The sequence below is a fragment of the Agelaius phoeniceus genome, chromosome 19 (genome assembly GCF_051311805.1).
Source record: "Agelaius phoeniceus isolate bAgePho1 chromosome 19, bAgePho1.hap1, whole genome shotgun sequence".
NCBI classification, from domain to species: domain Eukaryota; kingdom Metazoa; phylum Chordata; class Aves; order Passeriformes; family Icteridae; genus Agelaius; species Agelaius phoeniceus.
In genome coordinates this window covers 12784363-12801532 of record NC_135283.1, presented here as the reverse complement: position 1 = coordinate 12801532, position 17170 = coordinate 12784363, and the positions used below count along the sequence as shown (strand labels likewise).

General features: G+C 60.6%; 2 protein-coding genes across 7 annotated transcripts in view; both read left to right on the top strand.

Moving 5' to 3' along the window:
• Positions 1 to 305: 305 nt before the first annotated feature.
• Positions 306 to 4742, top strand: CHMP6 (charged multivesicular body protein 6). Its single transcript, XM_054645082.2, has 8 exons — positions 306 to 430; positions 810 to 919; positions 1407 to 1494; positions 2562 to 2648; positions 2740 to 2805; positions 2894 to 2974; positions 3204 to 3258; positions 4427 to 4742. The coding sequence occupies exons 1-8, from the start codon at positions 368 to 370 to the stop codon at positions 4477 to 4479; spliced, it is 603 nt and encodes a 200-aa protein (XP_054501057.1). The 5' UTR covers positions 306 to 367; the 3' UTR covers positions 4480 to 4742.
• Positions 4743 to 16390: 11648 nt separating this feature from the next.
• Positions 16391 to 17170, top strand: part of BAIAP2 (BAR/IMD domain containing adaptor protein 2) — a 41699-nt gene continuing 40919 nt past the window's right edge. For 5 of the 6 annotated variants that reach the window (XM_077188258.1, XM_054645241.2, XM_077188257.1 and 2 more), the window contains exon 1: positions 16391 to 16541. In XM_077188258.1, the coding sequence (XP_077044373.1) occupies positions 16470 to 16541 (72 nt within the window). In that variant the 5' untranslated portion in view covers positions 16391 to 16469. The remainder of the gene's footprint in view (positions 16542 to 17170) is intronic. The other variant, XM_054645242.2, reaches the window with a different exon arrangement.

Genomic DNA, 17170 nt, shown 5'->3' with positions numbered 1-17170 from the left:
ATCTACATTCCCAATATTATTATCCCCATTCCCAATACTTTTATTCCCATTCCGATATTATTATCCTAATTCCCGACATTATTATTATTATTCCCATTCCCGAAATTATTACCTCCCTTCCCGATATCATTATCCCCATTCCTGGTATTATCCCCATTCCCGATATTTTAATTCCCATTCCCGATATTTTAATCCCCATTCCCGATATTATTTTAATCATTCCCATTCCCGATATTCCCGTCCCCAGCGCGCCCCCCAGCGCTTCTCTCCCGGTACTGCCGCGCTCGCTGCGCGTTGTGCGGGGCCGGGCCCCTCGCGGCCGCCGTCGGGGGCGGGCCGGGCCGGGCCGGGCCGGGCAGGAGCGGCCATGGGGAACCTGTTCGGGCGGAAACGGCGGAGCCGCGTCACGGAGCAGGACCGGGCCGTGCTGGTGAGGGGGGATGGACCGGGATGGACCGGGCTGGGCTGGGGAGTGGGGAGAGAGCGGGACAGACCGGGGAGTGGGGGAGAGCGGGACAGACCGGGCCGGGCTGGGGAGCGGGGCATGGACCGGGCCGTGCCGGGGAGCGGGGGCACGGACCGAACCGGACCGGGGAACGGGGGGATGGACCGGGCCGTGCCGGGAACTGGGGAGAGAGCGGGACGGACCGGGCCGTGCTGGGGCTGAGGGACCCCCGGTGCTGTCGCTGACACGGCGGGGACAGACCGGGCTGGGGAACGGCGGTGCTGGAGGGGGCGTGGAGCTGTCAGGGCTGAGCTGTGACCCCTGTCCGTCCCCCTGTCCGTCCCCCTGTCCGTCTGTCCCGCAGCAACTGAAGCAGCAGCGGGACAAGCTCCGGCAGTACCAGAAGCGGCTGAGCCTGGGGCTGGAGCGGGAGCGGGCGCTGGCCCGGCAGCTGCTCCGGGACGGCAAGAAAGAGTGAGGGACAGGGTCACCGGGGCCGGGGGGCCAGGGGGACAGTGCCACCGCCAGGGTATCACCGGGAGGTGACATTTATCCCCATTCCCGATAGTTTAATCAATTCCCATTCCCGATATTTTAATTCCCGTTCCCACTGCACTGGGGGAATCGGGATGGGTTTGGGTTGGAGGGACCTCAAAGCCCATCCCATGCCACCCCTGCCATGGCAGGGACACCTTCCACTGCCCCAGGGTGTTCCACACCTGCCCAGGGATCCAGGGGCAGCCCCAGTTGCTCTGGGCACCTGTGCCAGGGCCTGCCCACCCTCCCAGGGCAGGAGTTATTCCCAATACCCACTTTGCTCATCCTTGCTGCTCACAGGAGCAGGCCCAGGCTGCCAATTCAGCTCCACACGAGTTGTGCCCTTTTAGCAGAAGCACGGAACAAGTGTGGCTGTGGTGGGCTCCTTTGGGCTCCAGTTGCTTCATCCCTCTGTGTCCCTCAGGAAAGCCATGCTCCTGCTGAAGAAGAAACGGTACCAGGAGCAGCTGCTGGATAAAACAGAGAACCAGATCAGCAACCTGGAGCGGATGGTGAGCCAGGCCTGGGGCTCTCCTGGGGTGGGGATCCCCTGGAATTCCATTCCATTCCAGCTAGCAGGTGTTCAGCCTCTGTCCAAGGGCAAATGTCTCCAAAATTGTGTGTGAACCACAATTTTCCCTGGAGTCACAGAGTGGTGTGTTTAAAACTGCAGGTTCCCTGCTAAATGTGTGCTTTGGAAATTGCTGAAAGGTTACTCACAGGGGAGATGGCTGCACTGGGGCCTTCCTGGCTTGTGTCAGCCCTGTCATTTCAGAACTGGATGTGTTTGGGTTTGGGGAGGGCTCAGCTGGGGCTGGAAGCTGGAAAATCTGGTGAAATCACCTCAAGGGCTGTTGGACCTGCTGGTGCAGCTTCCTGGGCTGAGCTTTTTGTGTGGATGTTTCCTGCTGCTGGTGCCACTGACAGCACTGAAGGGCTCCACTGATTGCTCCGTGCAGCTTCTCTGTGGCCCTGGCAGCCTGTGTGTGCCTAAGAGTGGCAGCCATGGCATTATTTAGGTGGGAAGAGCCCTCTGAGCCCAGTTGTTCCCCAGCACTGCCAAGGCCACCTCTGTCCCCAGCTGCCACATCCCCATGTCTGTCACAGGCATCTTTTATGGAAAATCCTTTCCTTAGGATTTTTCCTCCTGAGAAGCTGAGAGGCCTCAGGAACAAAATGTAACCAATGGTTATCTGCTGCTGTGGAATGCAACAGGTGCATCTGGGATTGGGCTCATGTGGGTGTTTCTAATTAATGGCAAATCACAGCCCAACTGGCTCGGACAGAGAATGAGCCACAAGCCTTTGTTATCATTCCTTCTTTTTCTATTCTTAGCCAGCCTTCTGATGAAATCCTTTCTTCTATTCCTTTAGTATAGTTTTAATGTAATATATATCATAAAATACTAAATCAGATTTGTGAAACATGGAGTCAGATCCTCGTCTGTTCCCTCATCCTCACACCCCTGTGAACACAGTCACACCATGTCTGTTAATCCCTGCAGGGTTCACAGGGCAGCCTGTGCCGTGCCTGGCCAAGGTGTCACAGGCTCCTCTTCCCTTTCTCCTTCCCACTGCAGGTCCAGGACATTGAATTCACCCAGATTGAAATGAAGGTCATCGAGGGCCTCAAGATAGGCAACGAGTGTCTGAACAAAATGCACCAGGTACCCGTGGCTGGGGCACTTCAGAGGGGCCTGGCTGCAGCTGCCTCCCTGCTGGCCCCTCCCACACCTGGACTTTGGCTCTGCCCTTCAGGTTATGTCCATAGAAGAGGTGGAAAGGATAATAGGAGAGACCCAGGATGCTGTGGAGTACCAGAGGGTGCGTGCATGGGGGGCTGGCACAGAGCTGCTGGGCTGGGCACTCACCCACCAGGCTGAGGTGTGATGTCCTTCCCTCTCCCCCACAGCAAATAGACGAGCTCCTGGCTGGCAGCCTGACTGAGGAGGATGAAGATGCCATTCTAGAAGAATTAAATGCTATTACTCAGGTGGGGTTGATATTTGTGGTTAAAACCCCCATTTTCAGAAAGCTGTTTTTAGCAGCAGTTAAAGAGCACCTTTTTGCTGCTCTCAGAGCTCAGTCTGGGGGAGATGTGGGCCATTGCTCCCCCCTTTTTGCTGCTCTCAGAGCTCCTCTTGGGGGAGATGTGGGCCATTGTCCCCCGTGCTTGCCCCAGCTGTGACATGTGTGACACATTGTCTGTCGTGTCCTTGCAGGAACAGTTGGAGCTCCCAGAAGTTCCTTCGGAGCCGCTCCCAGAGAAGATCCCAGGTATGTTCTCCTTGCACAGCTTTGGCTTCGGGTGCTCCTGTCCCCTGCAGTGCCCTGAGCCCCTGTCCCAGTGTGAGTGTCCTGGGGAAAGGGAGGGGACAGCAGCTCCTGGGGTGGGACAGGCCCAGCTGAGCCCTCGCTGCAGGAGCACCCCAGGCTCCACTCCCTGTTCCATCAGCGTCTGGCATTGCCTTGGGGAGCTCCCTGGGTGACACCTGCTGGCCCTGTCACATCCTGTACCTGCTCTGAGGCACCTCCTGCCCTGAGACACCTCATTCCAGCAGGAGGCTCCAGCAGGAATTCCTTCCTCCCACAGCCCTGGGCTGCTCCCATCACACAGCTCAGGGTGTTTTGTGGATGCTGGACTCACCCTGCACAGCACTGCATTTCCCTGAGCCTTGGCATGACTTGGAGCCCTTCCCACCTCACTTCCCAGTGCTTTGCAAGCAGCTGGATGAGGATCACTGGAGCCCCACAGTCCCAGGATTGTCAGAGCTCGCAGCTGGTGGTCCCTGAGTGTTCCTGAGCAATCTGAAGCCTCAGTGGATGGATTTGTGTGGGAATGAAGCTGGGAAGTGAGAGAGCTCACTAAGAAAGTGACCAAACAGGCCCTGGTGGCCCTGCCTGGCAAGGAGGGAGCCCACTGGGATTCATCAGGTGTCTGTGGTGAGGAGCTGAAAATTCAGTGAAGACTTCTCCTGGAACAGAGGAGACAGCAGAGCCCTGAGCTGTCACTCACAGGAGCTGGACCTCCCTGCCTGTGCAAAGAGGAGCTGGAAGAAGCCATTTCCCTCTGTGGAATCTGCCCAGCAGCAATCTGGCATGTGGGGAATGGGGCTGGTTTCCTTGGAGCTTGTTTACTCCTAAACAGGGCTCAGATGTCAGCACTGAGGCCAAACAAAACAGCCCAGGGGTGAGGGCAGGGCTGGCCCTGCTCCTGCTCCTGCCCAGGATCTGTCCCTGGGCTGGGCATGGTCTGAAAGTCTGTAATTCTTCAGTGCTCTGAAAAAGGGGCATTTCCACATGGGAACGTGGGATTATTTATAACCAATTTCTCTTAGTTCAGGTGCTGTGCAGAGTGGACTCTGAGCCCTGGATCCTCCTCAGCAGATGGCTGCAGGATATTTGCATTCCCTGATTCTGTAACAAGTTTCTTTTCCTTCCACAGAGGTGTCACCCATCAAGAACAGGCCAAAGCCAGAGCTGGTGGCAGCATCTTAACTCCCAGTGCTGGGGATTCCCCCTCCAAACTCTCCCCCTGGACAGTTTGCCCTCCCAGTGTGGGCTGGGAGCAGGCAATGCCTTGGCAGCATCCCAGCTGTGCTGGGTGGATTGTGGAGCAGGATTCCCTGCACAGGGTGGGGAACCTCAGCTGATTATCGCTCTTGTATCAAGATTATTTTCTAGTGCTTTCTTTTTTTGTAACTTAAACTCCAGACTCACTCAGCTGCGCTGTCTCGGGATTAAACAGCAACTCTAAATCATCCAAAGCCAAAGTTTTTCTCTGTAGGTTTGATTCTGGTGGCCAGTCTGCCTTTGCTCTGGCCAATTCCCAGGAAATCCCATGCTCAGAGTGATCATGTTTGTGCTGGGTGAGCACAGGCCTGTGGAGCACTCTGCTGTCTGTGTCCCTCTGTCCCTGCTCTCTCCTGTGTCCCTCTGTGCAGGGGTGGCCGTGGCCCTGTCCTGCTGCCCTCGGGCAGTGCTGGAGCTCTGGGCTGGACCCCCCTGGCTCACACAGCACCAGCCCAGGCTGGGGTTTGGTTTGGGCCAGGCTCAGCCTGGGTGCTCAGCCCTGCTCTGAGCTGCTGTGAGCTGAGGAGCCGGGCAGGGTTCAGCCCTGGGCTGGCAGAAATCTCCTGCCATGCCAGCATGGAGCTCCTGCCCGTGTCAGGAGCCATCAGGAGCCATCAGGAGCCAGGATTCCTCCCTGGTGGGCTCTGCTGCAGTGCCAGAGTTCAGCTTTGGCAGGGATGGATGATGGACCCCACAGACTCTGCTGCTCCTGCTGGATGTTTCCTCGGGAACTGGACACGTTTCCTGGTGCTGCTGTGGACACGGGGCCTGAAGCTGCAGAAATCACCACTCCAGAGTGCTCTGGGAGCAGCTCAGGGAGCCCCAGCCCCTCTGAGGACTCCCGGGGATGCTGAAGGCTCTGGGACGCTGCTGGCAGCCAGGTGGTGGCAGCCCTGGCTGCTCTTGGACCGAGCTCACCTGCCAGCTTGCAGATGCTCTTCAGGACACTGCAGATCTTCATTTATTATGTTCTTGAAGCCACAAGCCTTCGTCTGCATTTCTGTGACAGCAGAAGGACCAGAGGGTCCTTGGAGACTTTGTGGGGTTGTCCTTGGGGTTGTGGGATCTGGTGCTAGACAAAAAGTGACCCCAGGGATGGGGGTGCTGGGCCAGCAGCAGCTGTGGGTGCAGTTGTGCTCTCCATGTGCTCTCTGTTGTGTTCCACAGACTGGCCAGGGCATCCTCCTCCTCCTCCTTGTGTGTCCCCAAGGCAGTGAGTGCCTTGGTGCCCCCCCATTTCCACTGCTGTGTCCTCACTGATGTTCCATAGCAGCCCCCCAGTCCCTGGCCCTGTGTTTGACACCAGCACGGTGCTGCCAGAGCAGCTGCTGCCTCTGGAGCTGCGTGGGATGATCCCAGGGCCGTGTCCCTGCTCACCCCAGCCCCGTGGGGACAGCCAGGCCCTGCTGCAGCCCTGCCAGCCCTGCCGGGACAGCTCCTGCTCTGCTGCTGCTGCTTCATTCCCTGCTCAGTCCCAGCTGAGCTGCAACGCTGCCCGTTCCCAGCAGAGAGAGCCTTGGCTTCACCAGAGCCCTGCTGTCTGGAGCAGTTCTCCTTCTCCTTCAGGGCTCCTTCAGCCCGTGCCAGCGGCTGCTGGGCTGTTCAGGGTGGCCCTGCTTCCCCTGCAGGGCTCTCCCGGAGGGGCTGGAAGGGATCTGTCCTGGGAGTGCCGCTTCCACTGCTGCTGCTTTGGGAAATCCCTGTTCCCTGGGCTTGGCATCGCCGCGGGAGAGGCCTGAGGAGGGTGTGCTGCAGGTCCTGTGCTCTGGTTTTGTGTCTGGTGAGCATCCTGGCAGCAGGAGAGATGAGCCAGCCCTCCCAGGGACGCTGTGCCAAGGCCGGGCTGGGCCCTGGTGCCTGCACTCCTCGTGGGTGTGGGGAGGAGGGAGCGTGGCTGGTGCTGAAGGGGTTAATGCAGCTCCTTCCATCGGTCGTTGCCACAGTGGAGGGGCCATTCACCGATCCCGCAGGAAGGTCTGGAGCAGCTCGGCCGCAGCTCCCTCTGCCCATCGCTGCCCCAGGGTTAGGGTTAGGGCCGGGAGCGGGCTGGGACCCCGGGGCTGTGCTGTGACAATAAATGGCTCCAGTGGCTCCTCCGACTCCTCTTCAGCCTCGTGCTTGCACAGGGAGTGTTCTGGATGAGCAGGAGCTGCCTTGCTCCTCCCTGCTCCTCCTGGGAGAGATGTGGGCAGGAGATTCCAGAGCGGGCTCCGTGTGTGACACAAACAGCCCTGGATGGCCCCGGGAGGTGACAGTGCTGGGACAGTCCTGGCACAGCCCTGGTGTGGCTGAGGTTTTTGAGAGCCTCTGCCACTGCCCTCCCCTCCTTGGGTTTACAGCAAGGCCAGATTAGGGGATTTGTAAGAAATACTCTGGAATTGTCAAACTGATGCACAGGCACTCCATGCCCAGACCCAGGGCTCACGTGGACCAAACTGTCCCATCCCATTTCAGCTCCCTTTGCAGGACTTTGTGCTTCCATCCCTGTGGAGCTGTCCATCCCCTGCCCCAGCCGTCCCCGAACCCCTGTGTGTGACTGTCCCCTGTCTGGAACGGGCACAGGGGCTGGGGACACCCAGTGCAGGGTGAGGCCCCACCCGGGCTGTCCTGAGCCTCTGGCTGTGCTTGGGCAGCAGCTGCTCCCTTGTTACTCTGATTTAGGTCTCTCCTGCTGCAGGGAGCAGCGGGATGCGCCCAGACCCCCCTGCCTGCGCCAGCCAGGCCCTGGGAAAGCAGCTGTGCCGAGTTGGGAGTGTTTAATTAGCACTGCCCGTGCCCCTCAGCTGTGACAGCGGGGTGGGAGCCGGCCCCCGCCGGGAGGGCTGCACACGGAGCTCTTCCAGCTGTGTTTGACTTGGCCAGATGTTGAGCGAGAGGAGCGGGGAGGCAGCGCTGCTCGTGGGTAATTAAACCCTGGAGAGGAGGAACAAACCTCAGCTCCTGCCTTGGCTGCCCCTGCAGTGCCCAGAGCCCTCCCCGGAGCCCACAGCCCTGGCACAGGGACTGGCACGGCCTGGCACTGCCCTGGGCCCTCTGGAGAGGCTCTGGCCGCTGGACAATGCCCCGGGCAGGCACAGCACAGTGACAGGGAACAGGGAATGTGACAGTGCCAGGGAATTCCAGCAGCATTCCCAGGAGCAGCCACTCCTCCTGGATCTGGGTGCTATTCCCAGCAGTTGGTGTGGGATTCCCAGCACTGTGGGATTGCCATGCAGGGGAAGGGGGGAACGAGGAGCTCTGCTGGGAGATGTTGCTGCCCATTCCCTGCTCTCCCCTTAGGGACAGTCCCTGTTCCATGGGGACACTGCCCCATCCCATGGGATGTGCCTGGCTGGGAGCTCTGCCTGCAGAGCCATTGTCCCACACCCTGAGTGAGGTCTGAGAGGGGGGCAGGAGTTCCAGCCAGCGTTGTGCAAGCAGCTGTGCCTTTAAACAGACTCCTGTTCCCTGCCTTTAAACAGACTCCTGTTCCCTGCTGGGCAGGAGGCAGCTGGGCACCAGCCCTGCTCCCCGGGGCTGTGCTGGGCCCTCCCCAGCCACCCCCAGCCCTCCGTGTGCCCACAGGCAGCTGGCACGAGGCTGGTTTGGGGCAAGGGCCTGGAGCTGCCTCCCCTCCTCAGCAGCCTCTTCCCGGGCCTTGGAGGGAATTGTGTAACGGGAGGTGGTGGCAGAGCCCTGGCAGTTTCTATGCCAACACAGCTGGATGGCAGCGCTGCCAGCCCACCCCCAGAACAGCTGCACAGCCCCAGAACAGCTGCACAGCCCCAAAACAGCTGCACAGCCCCAGAACAGCTGCACCCCGACACAGCTGCACCCCTGACACAGTGCTGGGCTGCTTCTGATGTTTCCTGGAACACCCAAGGGAAAACAAAACAGAGCTGAGAACCCCAGAGGTGTCAGATCCTCTCACCTGGGTCCTGCTGCTTTGGCACGAGGGGCTCAGAGGCCCCGGGGGCTCTCCCTGTCCCCCCTCAGCTCCCCCCAGAGGAATGAGCCCACAGTGTCCCTTGTCCCCCACCCTCCCTGGGAAACCCTGACTCAGAACCAGGCACAGTTCCGTGGATCTTTCATCTTCCTCCTCCTCCTCCTCCTCTTCATTATCCACACCCTGAGCTTGCCCTGCCCTGTGTGGGGTTCCAGGTGCTTCCCACACGTGGGGGCACTGCTGGGGTGCTGCATTCTGCACCCAAACCCTGCAGTGCCACCCCCCATCCCGCTGGGAGCCCACCCCTGGCTCCCTCCCTCTCCCTCTCCCGTATTTCCAGTGCCCTGGTGTCACGCTGAGTCACCAGCACAGTAGAGGAGGCTTTGGCAGGGAACAAGCCCAAGTTTTGATAGTTCAACTGTGGGAAAAAAAAAAAAAAAAAATCAGCGTAATTTCCTAATTAGAGCAGCGCTGGGAACAAAGCGGGTCTGTCCCCATGGCCAGGAATGTGACCTTTGCTGGCTCCTGGTGCCAGACGGGAGCTGCCACTGCTTGGCAGGGCTGAGGTGCCTCAGCAGGGCTGGAGCTGAGATGCCTGAGCAGGGCTAAAATGTCTTGGCAGGGCTGAGATGCCTGAGCAGGGCTGAGATGCCTGAGCAGGGTTGAAATGTCTCAATGAGGCTGAGATGCCTCAGCAGGGCTGAAATGCCTGGACAGAGCTGAAATTCTTCAGCTGGGCTGAGATGCCTGAGCAGGGCTGAAATGTCTTGGCAGGGCTGAAATGCCTGAGCAGGACCTGCTCCGATGTAGGAGCCAGAATTCCCGGGTTCCTCCTCCTGGGGGCCGCAGGACCCGTGGCGATGGGTGGGAGGAGCACTGGGAGGTGGCACTCGTCCCCGTGTCACCACTTTTGCTGCCCTGCCCTGCCCTGCCGTGGAATGTGGCTCCTCAAGTCGTGGGTGAAGCCGTGGCCACGCCGGGTGTCCCCGAGGGCCAGCGCTGCCACGTGATGGGTGTCCCGAGCCTGTGTCCCCAACCTGTGTCCTCTGCCTGTGTCCCCAACCTGTGTCTGTGTCCCCAGCCCGTGTCCCCAGCCCGTGTCCGTGTCCCCAGCCTGTGTCCCCAACCTGTGTCCTCTGCCTGTGTCCTCTGCCTGTGTCCCCAACCTGTGTCCGTGTCCCCAGCCCGTGTCCATGTCCCCAGCCCATGTCCCCAGCCCATGTCTGTGTCCCCAGCCCATGTCCCCAGCCCGTGTCCGTGTCCCCAGCCCGTGGCTGTCACTGGGGCAGCCCAGCAGAGCCGTGCCCATGCCCGGCTGCTCCGGGGCTGGCTCCTGATTAATTAGCAGAAGAGGAAATGAGAGGAGAGCAGTGCCAGGGCTGGGCTGTGTTTGAAGCAGGAGGAGCTGCTGGAGATGCCGAGCAGGGAGCTGGGTTTGGCCTTGGGGCTGGAGCAGGAGCTGGGCAATTGGGCACCAAGTCCTTCAGGCCTGAGATCCTCCTGGGATGAGCAGCCACAGCCCTCAGGAGTGCCCAAGGGGGCTGTGACCAGCCCAGTGCCAGCCTGAGGGACACAAGGGGGGACACGGGCAGGGCATGGCAGCAGGACATGAACCTGTCCCTTCTGCCACCTCTCTGTGACTGCCTGGTCCTTCCCAGGCAGGGCTGGGCAGGGGGGAGGCAGCCCCCAGAGGTGCCCAGAGCCCCCCAAGGTGCCCAGAGCCCCCCAAGGTGCCCAGAGCCCCCAGCAGCACCTCGGCTCTGCCCCGGACGCTTCCCCGAGCTCAGCAACGTGATGCAAAATCCCATCATACCAATTATGCAAATCGCATAAACTATTCCTGTTATTCAGAAGGATCCCCAGAGAGCTCCTTAGCGCTGTAATTCAGCATTACTCACTCGTGGAACAGGCGCTGGGGCAGGTGAGGAGGGACGGGGCTCGGGCTGTGCCCCAGCCCGGCAGCGAGGGGGACCTGGTGCGTTTTGGGGCTCCCCCAGAGCACACAGCCCCAGGGATGTGGCACAGCCAGTGCCAGCCCTGCTGCCCCTTCCCCTTGTGCAGCAGCCAGAGCCTCCCTGCACCCCTCATTCCCTCCCTGCATCCCTCATTCCCTCCCTGCACCCCTCATTCCCCCCCTGCATCCCTCCTTCCCTCCTTCCCTCCATCTTCCCAGGCCCAGCACAGCACCCGCAGTGCTTTGTTCTCCCACCCACTCTGTGTTTCCTCGTCACTCCGGCTCCTCCCTGTGCCTGCCCTCCCCGGGAGCCTCCCGGGAGAGCCGAGGCTGCTCCGGCCCTGGCAGGGCAGGGGGACACGCAGGGGACACGTGGCAGGGCTGTCCCCTCGGGTGGCACCCAGTCCCTGTGACCCTCGCCATGGGCAGGGCTGGGTGCTCAGAGGCACAGAGTGACACGGGTGTCACATCAGGGAGCAGAACTGTCCCCAAATCCCTGGGCACAGCAGCCTGCACTGCCGGGAGTCCTGCTCAGCTGCTGCTTCCAACAGGATTAGGGGAACCCTGGGAGGATGAGAGGCCAGGTTCTGTGTCGTGCCTCAGTTTCCCCTTGGCGCAATCAGCCCAAGCCTGAGGTGGGAGCTGGGATTGCTGGGTCCAGCACTGCAGCTCCCAGCCTGCAGAAGAAGGGCCTGGATTGCTCATCCTTGGCTAATCCCCAGTAAATGGCTTTGCTGGGTTTGCTCAGCAGGATTTAACTGCTGGGAGCTGCTGGCACACGAGGGACATTTCCAACCCAGGGTCAGCCCCTGAGTCCTGAGCCCTGGATGGTTCAGGGAGCAGCTCCCACCAGCACCAGCAGTGACAGGATCATGGAACAGCCTGGGCTGGGTCTCAGGTGTAGCTGGGTGTGAATTCCATCCCCATCTGTTAAAGCTGGGGCAGTTATCTTCTGTTAATGGGGCAGTTTTCTTTATCTCTCCCACACCCAGCCCTCCCTCCAGGAGATCTCTGCTGTTCATGGGCCATTGAGCATTAATTCTCTGCTGTCCATGGCCACTGAGTGTCCCTGCAGGGCTGATCCAATTCCAGCATCCCATGGGGAGATGCTGCATTGCCCAGGGCAGGAGCCAAGCATTCCTACCTGGATCCAATGTGAGCCTGGCACAGCCCAGCAGCCTTTGCCCAGGGCATTGCCAGAGGAGCAGCTTCTGCTGCCCTGCATGGCCAGAGGGAGCCCAGGCCCATCTGCAGCAGCCCTGGAGCTGCAGAGGAAAACTCCCCCCTTGTGCAGGATCCCTGCTCCAGCAGAGCCACAGCTGGCACTGCAGGAGGGCTGAGCCCCCATGGGATGGGGCTGTGCCACCCCCTGACACACAGGGGACAGGGCATGGTCTGACTCTGTCCGTGGAGTTTTTTGTTTGTACTATTGCATTTATATTTTCATTTTCCTGGTACAGAACTCTTATTCATACTCCCATAGCTTTGCACGAGAGCCCCTTAGTTTCAAAATGATAATAATTCAGAGGAGGGGGTTGACGTTTGCCATTTCACAGGAGGCTCCTGCCCTCCTGAGCAGACACCTGGCTTTTCAAACCCACACAGCTGGGAGGGACCCTAAAGCTCGTGGGACATTCTGCTATCCCAGGTTGCTCCAAGCCCTGTCCAACCTGGCCTGGAACGCTTTTAGGGATGGGGCAGCCACAGCTTCTCTGGGAAAGCTGTACCAGGGCCTGCCCACCCTCCCAGGGAGGAATTTATTCCCAATATTTAACCTAAACCTGCCAGCTCGAGGCACCTGCTGGAATCCTGGTGAGCAGTGGCTGCCCCGCACGGGGGAGGCTGAGTTTGGGTGGATGCTCCAAGGCCTGGAGCTGTGCGGGGTTTGCTGGCCCAGCTCCTCAATGAGGTGCTCCAAAGGAAGTGGGGGGACAGCCTGGGGTTGAGGAGGGGCCCCTGAGGAGGGCAGGGGACAGAACTGAGGGAGGTGTTCAGGGAAAACACATCCTGTGCTCACAGGGGTTGGTTTGGCTCAAACCCACCTGGCCGACTCCCCAGTGACCCCAGATGTCAGAAAAATCACGTTTGGGTTATTTTAGAAAGAAAAACTTCCTGACACAGCACAGGGAGGGCTCGCAGTGATGTCAGGGCTCTGATGGAGAAGCCATCTGCCCAGTGCCACAGGACAGGCAGCTCCTGGGAATGTCATCAGCACGGTGACACTGCACACACCTGCCCTGCTCGGGCTGTGCTGGGCACCCAGGGCTGCCTGGGCTCAGCCTTCCCTCAGCACACACTGAAAAGGAGGAGCAGAGAGCCAGGGGCTGCCACAGAGCCAGTGGGACTGAGATGGAGAAGAGATGGAGATGGAGGTGGAGGTGGAGATGGAGATGGAGATGGAGATGGAGATGGAGATGGAGATGGAGATGGAGATGGAGGTGGAGGTGGAGGTGGAGGTGGAGGTGGAGATGGAGATGGAGATGGAGATGGAGATGGAGATGGAGATGGAGATGGAGATGGAGATGGAGGTGGCTTCTCCAGCCTGGTCTCCCTGCTCTGGCAGTGCCAGGAGAACCCAGTGACCACCTGGAGCAGCTGGGGCTCGATCTTCCTTGGGAAACTCCGAGCATTTCCTCAGGGACTGTGACAAAGCCAGCACTGGTGCCATGGCGGTCCCTGTGCTTCCTCCTGTCTGTGCTGGCCAGTGCCACAGCCCACTCAAATGCCCCAGGGATTCCAACCCACCTTTACTCTCCTCTCTCTGTGTCACCAGAGGCTTCCCGAGTCACTGAGGATGTGGCAGCTCTCGGTGACCCTGCAGTGCCACGTTCCCCTCCCTGGGCAGCAATGCTGTCCTGCAGCACCTCCCTCCCGTGTCCCTCCCTGGCAGCAACCAGGGTGGCATTTCGGGAGCAGGAAGAGTGTCCCCAGGCTGGGAACACAGAGGGGCTGTGGGCAAGAACTGCCCCTTGGTGCAGCTGCTGTCACTGCCCTGGCCATCGCTGCCATCAGTTGTCACTGTCATCAGTTGTCACTGCCATCGGTTGTCACTGCCATCGGTTGTCACTGCCCTGGCTGTCACTGCCCTGGCCATCGCTGCCATCAGTTGTCACTGCCCTGGCTGTCACTGCCCTGGCCATCACTGCCCTGGTTGTCACTGCCATCGGTTGTCACCGCCATCAGTTGTCACTGCCCTGGCCATCACTGCCATCAGTTGTCACTGCCATCGGTTGCCACTGCCATCAGTTGTCACTGCCCTGGCCATCACTGCCCTGGTTGTCACTGCCCTGGTTGTCACTGCCCTGGTTGTCACTGCCCTGGCCATCACTGCCCTGGTTGTCACTGCCCTGGTTGTCACTGCCCTGGTTGTCACTGCCCTGGTTGTCACTGTCACAGCCACCACTGTCGTGGCCATCGCTGCCCCGTCCCCACCCTCGGTCCCTGTGCCAGGCACATGACCCGGCCGGGAGCACTGGCACGATGCCACGCTGGTAATTAAGAAGGAACCTAATGAAACTTCGAAAATAGCACAATTTCCTCCCCACACCTGCAGCCGAGCGGGGTGGATTACATAAGTTATTGTTGCCACAGCAACTCCGCTCCACCCGGGGCTGGAGGTGGCCGGTGCCGCGTGTGCCGCGGTGCCGTCACCCCGGGGAGGGATCCTGGGGAGGGATGGGGCCGCTGCCAGCCCGGGGCTGCTGCCTGCTCATCCCACTGCTGTTCCCAGCCTGCCGTGGCGGTGCTTCCCCACGCTGCACCCACGGCCCGTGCTGGATGGTCCCGCCTGCACACGGGCACATGGAGAAGGGGATGCAGGTAACCCACGGGGCTCTGGCACCATGGTTACCCTGGGCACGCTCCAGCTGCCGCCGAGCCCCGGGAGTGAATCACCCTGACAGAGAGGCAGCAACCAGGGAAAAAAAATAAAAAAAAAAAAGAAATAAATCAAAGGCAATCAAAGCAAAGGCTGTGGCACGAGGCAGAGGCAGGTTTTTCCTGCTGAGAGCTCCCAGGGTGCTGCAGGGTGGCAGTGCCACCGCGGGCTCGGGCACCGCTGCCGGCCGTGGGCAGCACGGGCAGCCCTGGGCACTGCCAGCCAGCACTGGGACATGGCAAGAGCCAGGGACAAGGATAATTTGCTCCATGTGGCTCTGACTGGGGGGAAATGAACTCCCTGGCTGCCTCCAGCAGCTCTGGGAGCAGGGGGATATGAGGGAGAAAGGTTTTTAGCACTCAAATTCCAGAGGATAAGGAGAAGCAGAGCATGGGAAGAAAGTGGAGCGGCTGTCTGCGAGCAGGTCTAGATGGAAGAGATTCTCTGAGGGCCGTCCCAAAAGGCCTCTTTTATTATCAGAAATTACAAATCCTTTTATCTTCCTCACCAGAGGAACAGCTTGTTTGAATTGCTGGGCTGTCACACTGGAATTAGATGCAAGAACCCCCCACATCCATGACGTAGCGAAGAACTTACATAACGTAACTAAAAATAAGGTGATGGAGATGCAGAGAGAGGCACTCTACTCCTGGCTGCTTGATCCTGAATCCTTCACTGGAGAGCCAGAGAGGTGCTGGTGTCTGGCTGAGGGAGCTGACTGTGTCTGGCCACGTGGGATGGGGAGGGAACGTGGCACCGTGGTGTCCCAGCAGCCACACAGGCAGCCTGGCATTCCTCTGGGGACACCTCCCAGGGCAGTCCTGGTGCCAGCCCTGGTCCCACGGCTGCTCCCTTTCCTCAGCCCCAGTGGGAAAGGGTTAACTGGTCAGTCCAGAAACAGGGGGAAAATCCTTCTCCTGGGCTGTAAATTCCTCGCTGTGCTCTGGAGTGTGGAACCTCTGAGGCAGAAGACAAAATGGGACCCAAAGGCAGCCAGAGGGAGCAGCTGCCCCTCCTGGGCCCTGCCAGGGCTGGGAGGGAGAGCGGGAAGGGGAACAGACACGGGAGGTTTGGGACCAAGGTATCGACCTGGGCTCCTTGTTCTCGGAATTGATGGATGTGAGGGAAAATGACACACTCAGCAGCTTAACTGTTTCACTGCTTCTCACAGCACAGAGGAGGGAGAGGGAGGCTCAGCCCAGGGGCACAGCCTGGCCCTGAGGCTCCCTTTAACCACGGCTCACCCTGCAGAGGGAGGCTGTGCCCAGGGGAGGAGGGCACAGGGATGGGAACCCTGGCCCTGGGGCACGGGCCGGCTCCTGGTGTCCCTCAGCACCTGGGCGAAATCCACTGTCCTTGGCCCGAGGCATGGGAAGGACAGGGATGCAGGGCTTGGGTGTCCCACAGGGAGCTGGGCGAGCTCTGGCAGGAGCCTCCCTTGGGAATCCTGGCTCTCCTGGCTGGCCAGGACAGCCTGGGGACAGCGAGGGGGCAGGCAGGGCTGGTTTTCCTTGGGCTGAGCATTCCCAGCTGTAGTCGGGCTCCCTGGACAATGCGCACCCTCCTGACCAACACCCCACAAACCATGGGCAGCTCTTCCTTCTCAGGCTGTTCCTCACCCATCCGCATCCCAGGGCACAGCTGGGGATGGAGCACAGCCCCAGAGTGGGGGTCCAGCAGGGGCTGGAGGGGGAGACAGCTCAGGGATGTGGGGCACAGAGAGAGCCACGGGGACGGGTAAAGCAGGGGGGTGGTGTAGGGTCCTGGGCTGTGGGATGGGCAGTGGGGTGGAGGAGGGATATGGAGCGTGAACGGGCCGTGGAATGGGGATGGGGACTGGGGATGGGGAATGGGGAACGGGGGATGGGGAATAGGAATGAGGAATGGGGAACGGGAATAGGGATGGGGATGGGGTATGGGGAACGGGGACGGGATCCCGCACGGGTGGCAGGCGCGGTGCCTCCCTCTCGCCCTCCCCCGCGCCGCTCGTACTCCTCTCGTTACTCCCAGCCCGGCCCGGCCCGGCTCCTCCCCGCGGGGCTGTCCGGGGCGGTGCGGGGCGGGCACGGCCTCCGGGAGCTGATAAAAGGCTCGGCGGCCGCCGCTCCGCGCTCTCCCCGCGCCCGCGCCCGGCTCCGCCCGCCCGCCCGCAGCCGCCCATGGTGCTGCCCGGCCCGCCCGGCATGGCCCGCTCCGAGGAGGTGCACCGCCTCACCGAGAATGTCTACAAGGTGAGTCCGCAACAGGTGCCCGGCCGCCGCTCTCCTATATTCGAGTTATTTCAATTATCGTGGAATTATCGCCTTTCTCCTCCCCGGGACGCGCGGGGGCAGAGCGGGCGGAGGCGCCGCCGGGGCCGGCCCTGGGATGTGCCCGGAGCCGCTCGGCCGGGCCAGTAGGGCCGCTGGGGCACCCCGAGCCCTCCCCGAGCCCTCCCCGGGCACCCCCGAGCCCTCCCCGGGCACCCCCGAGCCCTCCCCGGGCACCCCCAGCCTCACCGGGGCACCCGCGGTCCCCGGGACCCCCGTGGGGATGCCCGAGCCCGGGTGGGCAGCGCTGTCCCCGCATCACCCCGAGCAGGGCAGCCCCCGGCACTCGCTGTTCTGCCACAAACCAGAGCCCTCCGAGCCTTCCCCGTCCCTTGGTGTTCGGGAATTCTCAGATTTTCCTCTCTGCTTCGCTCCCCGTGTCCTGAGAAAATGCAAGAATTTGCGTGGTTTGAGTTCCCCCCCGAAGGAAGCGGTTTCTGCTCGGCTGGGTCTTGAGAGCAAGAGTAATCAAACTGCTGTAGCCTAACGTGTAACGCAGGATGTCGTTTGTTAAACTGGGAAGCTTGCACGATTTCCTGTGATTTAAGGGC